The sequence below is a fragment of the Diorhabda sublineata genome, chromosome X (assembly GCF_026230105.1).
Source record: "Diorhabda sublineata isolate icDioSubl1.1 chromosome X, icDioSubl1.1, whole genome shotgun sequence".
Lineage (NCBI taxonomy): Eukaryota > Metazoa > Arthropoda > Insecta > Coleoptera > Chrysomelidae > Diorhabda > Diorhabda sublineata.
In genome coordinates this window covers 28,027,128-28,034,906 of record NC_079485.1, presented here as the reverse complement: position 1 = coordinate 28,034,906, position 7,779 = coordinate 28,027,128, and the positions used below count along the sequence as shown (strand labels likewise).

Sequence of the window (7,779 nt, the reverse complement as noted above, 5' to 3'; positions counted from 1 at the left end):
ACATATAGGTGCATAATAAAATGTAAACCTAACCTAGATAAAGTAGACATTGACAATGGTATGAGTAGAATTTAATATAATTTAGTGAAAAGATACATGGCAAAGTAATTAAAATGTCAGCCAAAAATTCGGAAGACTTTTGGAACACTAGCTCTTCTTCGGGCTTCAATTTTGATGAAGAAGAAGTATGTTTATTTTTTTGTAAAGAATGTTTTTAATACTTGATTTTATAGGAGCAATCCCAACCAGACTACGTTTTTACGACAATTCCTGAGGAAAACAGCTTCATATCGATACATTCTCTCATATCTAAAAACTCTTTAGATCTGAGTAAGTATATTTTTCATATAAATATTGGTCCTCGTAAAGATATATGTGAAAGTTGAATAATTTTCATAACTATATTATTTTGTTGGATTCTATAGTTCAATTAAAATTCTAACAAATCATAACGTAAAACAATTCAAATATATCCTTAATTTATGAACAAACAATATCTTTTCCGTATGTTCTTCATGTTATTATACTGGTAAATAAGTGTCAATGTTTTATATTTACAATCATTCCTTAGATATTTTGATATACACTTTCAACTGTTGACTTCCCTAGAATTATATTTCCCATATAATACAGCTTATAAAAGTCTTCAGGTTCCTTGTTGTTATCATAGTTTGTATTACTTTTATACTCATATTATTGTTCTTTCAAGTTTTAGGTGATATTAAATCAACTAATGAATATGTGGTCCCTCCAGTTGAAGAAGTAATTAGAAAAATGTTCATTGGTCAAACGTACTCTTTAGAAGTTTACAAAAAGTATAGTGACAAAATATTGTTACTAGAATCAGCCTTAGATTTAATGGATGGAAATGTTATATTGAATGTAAGGATAATACATAGTTATCTACATAGAACTTTATATTTAATATTTCTAAAGTAATCTAATTTGTTATGGACATTGATTCAATTTTAAGGAAAAACAGAGGATATCTCTACAAACAAAAATTGAAAGATTTGATTTGTATAAGGAAATTCTTGTTCCACCCTGAAAACAATATTTTTTTTATTTCAATAACAATATTTAAAAACTCCTACAATATATGATTTGCTCACACAAATTTAGAGTACAATTTTAAAGTATGATGAGTCTTTTATTAGCACCAGCACCTGTATTTATATTGCTATTTAAAGTAAACAGAAGGTGGCTATGCACCAATTTAGATATCTTGAGGCCTTGATGACTGAAGATAATTACATGACAACAGAGATCAAGGTAAGACTTGTTGCGGGGAACAGATGATTCTGGGCAGTCCAGAGAATGCTCAAGTGAGCAGATTTTGAACTGCTGGGAATGTAAGATCCTACTAAAGATTTTGGACCTTGTTTTCGAGAATGGTGCATGGTGGATCCTGAGGAATGTTATGCTGAGAAGATGTATGGAGAGCCAGATTCGGTGGCGTTCACCTAGGGGTTTGACATTGGAGGCACCATGCTCAGGACAGAAAGCATTGGCAGTTGATTGTTTAGAAGGCCCTGATACTCAAAGGACCGTAGTGCTGGTTAAAGAAGAAGAAGAAGGTGGCTATGGGAGATGTATCAATCTCTTTTTGTTTTCATGATCAAAGGAAAATGAATACCAGTGTTGTCGATAGTTTAATAAAGAATATAAAGAATGAATTGATATCCATATGATCACTAGAAATTATAGAGAAAGACATTGTACCTCTTTCAGTAATAGATGACATTCGATTGATCAAATACAAACAAAAACTAGATTATAGCCAAATATATTTTACTTCCAGCTAAATGTCTTTTATCAAAAAAAGTCAACTCTCTGCTTTACCATTAAAACTTTTGTCATGGAATTGAAAATCAGATTACTTTAGAAACATCATTTATTCCAATAAAATTATAGAATATTTTAGGTTATTCTATTTCTCAAATCAACTCTAAAACAAAATTTATTTTTTCAACTTGTTAAAAAAAAATTTGCCTTAAAACATTATGTTCATCATTTAATTGTTAATAATGGTTATCAAGAGTTAGCTGATTTATATATGTGAGTATAACTATTTATTCAATACAATTTATTTATTAATTTACATCTTTATTACAGGGCAATAGGACAAAGCTCTGATTTTGTAAGTGTGTTTGCCATTTGTCTATAATAGCATTAGTATATTTAGAAAATTATTTATCAAAAACTGATTTTTTTGTTTATTTTATGTTGTTGATATGAAATAATGTTTGAAAGATAAGTGGAAAACATTATCTAAATATTTAATTGAAAATATTAAAAATCTCAAATTTTCAACTACACAAGAAAACAATTCTCATTGGTTTTCTGTTGTGACGTCATAAAATTAGTTTCTTTTATAATTTTTTGAAAGACAGATGAAAATTTGATGTCCCGATTTCTTTTAGTCTTTATCTTCTTTAGTCTCTTTATCAAAATATTTTGATAAAAACTTAAAGAAATCGAAAATTCAAATTTTCATCTGTCTTTAAAAAATCAAGAATGCCAGGTTTAATAAATCAGTTGTCTGCTTAGTGATCACGAGGTTATTGTTACCGGTAACGTAGTGTGTGCTGTTATAATATAGTTTTTATTTATTAGTTATATATGAATAAATCTTTCTTAAGTTCTTACATTATTATATAATCTCGTTAAAAATTAAAAGTATAAGATACTCAATTACTATAAAATATCAAAATTTGAGTCTTACTTACATTGAAATGATCCTGGCAACAAAAATAATTACATATCATAGGATCGTCAAAACGACCAACACTTTTAAACCATCTTTGAAATCATATAAAAACTTATCAGGTGTTTTGTTCATGGTATTTTTACTTCCTGGCAGAAAACACGATATTTATATACCATTTATAGTTCTATAATAACGCTTATTTCAGATTAACCGAAAGAATAACTGTGGTATTTACTTTGTATCATAAGTTCAGTGTTTATTTTATACCTATCACGTCACACTATATGGCGGCCTTATTGAAATGTTTAAACTACCCACAAAAATTTTGAATTTGCAATAATTTTTTTTTCTTTATAAATATTGATCAAAGAATTGAAAAATATAATAAAAGTTGTATATAAACTATACAAAACTATTTTTTTCTGAAACCATGCAACTACCTTATTAGGTACAAGCCCAATAATGATATCTGCACTAAATAGATTTCAGTCTTAGTTTGTATACTCTATTTGGTATAATTTCCAATATGCCAAATAAATGTATAAATATACTGTATCATACATTATAGAAGCCAAGGGTGTATAGCCAACAGACTAACTCTTAACAAAAAGACTTCCTAGAATCTCCCATTGAAATGTGACGCGAATGAGGATGAGGACCTGTCGAAATGACAGGGAGTCGATGGAATGCCCTTCTTGGCACCCATCCGTGGATGCTTAGAGGGACGGATTTTATCACGCGCACGTGTGTGTGTGTGTGTGTGTGCGCGTGTTTTTGTGTGTGTATGTGTCATACATTTTGTGTAACTAGATTACTATTTACAATGATTAATAATTATTTGGTTTTTTAGAAACAGTTGTATTACTTAATAGGACGAGATATTCAAAATAAGGATATTTTATTCAAGAGATTACAAGCATTTATCACAGAGCATATGCAGAAAGTCTACAACTTGGATGATAGAATAGAATTAGATGCGTACACACAATTTTTAAGTGAGTAAATATAATAGTAATTACACATAATTCATAATTTAGACTTTTCTAATATATTTTTTGCTGTTTTCTTTATTTATACCATTAACTAATTCTCCGTAGAATTCCTATTCATCATAACAGTTTGCAATTCCATTTCTGATTTTTTATAAAACTAATTACTTTGACCCCAATGTATAAAATTTCGATAGTTTAGTAATTATACGAAAAAAAAAAAAAATATATAACATAGAATAGTTTGCTTTTGTATTTAGAAGACTGACTAAACAATGTTTTTCAAAATTTGCGGTTTTAATGTTTAATTGAAGATAGAACCATACAAATAAATATGTTTATAATGGTTATACTAACAAAATAACTTACAAAAAAGTGAAACATACTTTAAAAAGCTACATTGTTACTTTTTCTTTTATGTTCACAAGTACTTTCTTTTGATAAAGCCCATATATAGTCTCTTGTCATGTTTTCATTGTATTGACCTTGATAACGCTGTTCGAACTTCATAATGACCTGATGAAAACGCCCTCCTTGCTCTTCTGAGTATGCTCCCATATTGTTTTTAAATTTTTTAGAATATCTTCAACTAACCTTGCGTAGTTTTCAGCTTTGTTGTTTCCTAAAAATCCAGAAACTTCCCTTTCCAACTCGCTCTTTGAATATGATTCAGTAACTTTGGAAATTCTTCATTGGCGAAAATTTATCTAATTTGTGGACCAACAAAAACTCCAACTTTAACATTTGCTTCTGATAACTTAGGAAAAAACTTTTTCAAGTATCCAAAAGCTTCTGAGGTTTGATCGAGGTTTTTAATAAATTGTTTGATTAATTTTAGCTCAATTTGCAGAGGCGGCATCAACATCAACTGCTCTAAGATAGTTTTGACTTTCAGGATCCTTGTACTTTCTTTTCCAGTACTGTGACTTTCAATTTGATATATATTTTTAAATTGTACTCACTTACCTTAATAGCAAATGATTCTATTTTCATGTATATTAAATGATCGAGCATCAAAATTGATGAGCTATTGAACTTATTTATTTCTTGAAAATATGTTAAAATTCTGTAGATGCCTTTACTTTGGCATATATATGATTAAAAATAACTATTACATATTGAAATAAATTTCATATGAAAACTTTTAGGATATCAAATTGAGGTGAAGGAAACTTGTAATTCGGCAATAGAACAACTGGCAAGTTTATGTAAAAAAGAATGGAGCAGGAGTAAAAATGCTACAGATATTATTATGGAATACAAGATGAGGTTGAATATTGACAATTTTGCTTTTGAATGGACTGTAATGAATGTTTTAGCATCAATGAAAATGTGGCCTCAATTATCAGATTTTTTCATAAAACCAGTAAGTATGATATCATGATATTTGTCACCTGAATAAATTTACAACTACCTGGTTTTATTTTTCTGATATTTGTGATACTTTACAAAGGGATCTGATAGTTATTCTCCATAATATAAACTCTTGGACAAAATTAACACATCCAACTATTCAGTGGATGAGGAAGCAATTTTTGTATTTCGTTCATTCTAACCATTATTGCCATCTTGTAAATCGGTACATAGTCTTGGCAAAACAGTGTTTTTTTCTCCAATATATAAGGTCGAATTTTGTTGATTTTTGCATCTGTATCCCTAAGTGCTGAAGCCATAGCCTTCCCAACTGACTGTTGCGTCTTTGGACGCTTCAGACGTGGTTCACTGGCTGCAGTCCACTCAGATTATGATTGTTTTGATTCTGGAGTAAAGTGATGGATCCGATGTCAAAAAATCTGCTTTATTACGTGTAAACATGGTCAAAACTGCTCTGAATCATCAACACTTTGTTGTTTTTGATCGACTGTGAGTAAACGCAGCGCCCACTTTGAAAAAAGCTTTCTCATGGTCAAATGTTCATGCATAATTGTAAAACACACTGCCTTCTGATACCTTTATGGCTTCAACTATCTCACGCAATTTCATATTACGATTAGATATAACCAAATGGTGGACTTTTTTGATGTTTTCTGGAGTAACCATTGGACGACCAGAACGTTCACCATCATCGGTGTCTGTACGATTCAGCAAACCAATAACAATTGGTTCTTTTCTATGGAGCAGAGTCCGTATAACACTTTTAAAGCCATTGCTGAACTTTTACAGTATTTTTTTTTTCATCAAGAAGCAATGATAAATTAACACACGAAATTTTTTGAAAATAAGAGTTAGCTTCACTTAAATGGTTGTAATTTTTTTCTGACTCTTCGAAATGTCATGAAACTTTACACATAGTCTTTTGAAAGTTGGTACTTCATAAACGTCATATGGATTTGACAATGACAGCGCCATCTATGTATCAGTCACAAGACATATTGAGTATGACTTATTGAGTATGTAGTAAAAGCGGAGCTATTGAACTCGGAGCATTTTTTGTGATGTAGTAAGTTGAAATTCTTGTCATTTGGAGCAGAATTTTTAGATTGAAACTTGATGACTTATGTTGAACTTATGGTACTATTGTGGCTTTTTTACGGATTTTGAGGTCTAAATCATAATTAAACTCGTTATTATTGACAACGGGTATATACAGGTATTTAATTAGCACACATCTGTGTCCATGCTTGTAACGGGTATTTGATATATTGTGTTGTAAAAATTCTTTAACATCTTATCATTCGGGAAGAAAGGATTTCAGTTTTAGGTAATTCGTTTTTTTTTTATTAATGAGTACTCCCCATCAGGTAAATCCAACTTGAATGTTATTGCGTTCATCCAACAAAAAAAATTATAATAAAAGTTGTATATAAACTATCAAAAACTATTTTTTTTTCTCAAAACATGCAAGTTCCCTATTTCCTATAGACACTCAATAATCTTGTGCTTCCATATTTGATTGGGCTATACCAACAAAAGGTGGGTATGGACTGAGCATATGAATTTTTTTCCAGATTTGCATAATCTTTGTATTTGATGTTTATATTTCTAGTGCAATTATAAGATTTTTGCAAACACTGCAACATTTCCAATCTAGGATATGCGAAGATTACCAAGATATAGCATATATTATCTTTTAGAATTGGTTGAAGAAAAATTCTCTAAAAACAGTGATCCCTTCCGAAACGTTTGTGTGGGGTTTAAGTCGGCACGATCCACCTAAAGATGTTCTGGAACAATACTTACCTCACATACCGGATTCTGACAGAAGTCTGTATTTGGCAGAAAAATTCAATTGCCACAAGTTTGTTATTCAATCTTACGTTAATCAAAAAGATAGACTAGCTCTTATCAGTTATAAGTCAAAAGTATCTCCACAAAATGCTGAATATTTTTTGATTGAAAATGCTTTGCAAGCTGTGGTAAGTTTTTTTGTTGTTTCCTTCAGTATTACATTCTACTTTTTTTCTAAAGTATTTTAAGTAGACCTTAGTAGTTATCTTTCGATTTTTTAGAATAAATAATAATGCTTTTTTTTTCGATTTTAGGATAAAAAATGGAAAAATTAAATGTGATACAGGTGCAACCAGCCTTTGGTGTAGTTTTGTATATTTAAGATGTATATTATTATATCATTACATATATTATATTTTTGTATGGTAAAATAAATTCTTCACAAAAAAATGAACATTTTTATTTCGTTATTTTATAGGAAATAATAATAATACTGATACATTTTACATGCCTGCAATAATATAACTAAAGTATTTTTGTATTACTAAATATATTAACAAAGCAATAAATAATACACGTGGAAAATCAGTCATTTTCACACTGTAAAATAACAGATTATTTCATTAGTGAAGTTATATAAACACTTTATTTATTACATATTTTCAGGAACTTAAACTTATAATAAACTTATACTAATTCTAAGATAACGATAATATAATTTACAATACAGTATATAAACATTTATTTTCAATATTATAATAAACAATACTAATAACATTACAGTGATTTAAGTCATATCACATTTATGTTTACAGTAATGAATTTTTCAATTTCCTGTCTCGAAGACCACGTTCACCACAAAATCTAATTCAACCATAATTACTTTCTATAATGTTAAAATTTCCTGACTGT

At 29.3% G+C, this 7,779-nt stretch overlaps 1 protein-coding gene across 1 annotated transcript; it reads left to right on the top strand.

Annotated features, from left to right (window-relative positions):
- On the top strand, positions 1-7,321 carry LOC130450673 (spermatogenesis-defective protein 39 homolog). The gene is made up of 9 exons (XM_056789194.1): positions 1-185; positions 234-330; positions 710-882; positions 1,925-2,058; positions 2,116-2,140; positions 3,561-3,705; positions 4,848-5,065; positions 6,774-7,055; positions 7,182-7,321. The coding sequence occupies exons 1-9, from the start codon at positions 114-116 to the stop codon at positions 7,200-7,202; spliced, it is 1,167 nt and encodes a 388-aa protein (XP_056645172.1). The 5' UTR covers positions 1-113; the 3' UTR covers positions 7,203-7,321.
- The last annotated feature ends 458 nt before the right edge of the window (positions 7,322-7,779 follow it).

Coding starts and splice junctions, on each gene's coding strand:
- LOC130450673 (XM_056789194.1), top strand. CDS start 114: ATGTCAGCCAAAAATTCGGAAGACTTTTGGAACACTAGCTCTTCTTCG. Junction 331..709: donor TAAAAACTCTTTAGATCTGA/GTAAGTATATTT, acceptor TGTTCTTTCAAG/TTTTAGGTGATATTAAATCA. Junction 2,141..3,560: donor TAGGACAAAGCTCTGATTTT/GTAAGTGTGTTT, acceptor TTGGTTTTTTAG/AAACAGTTGTATTACTTAAT.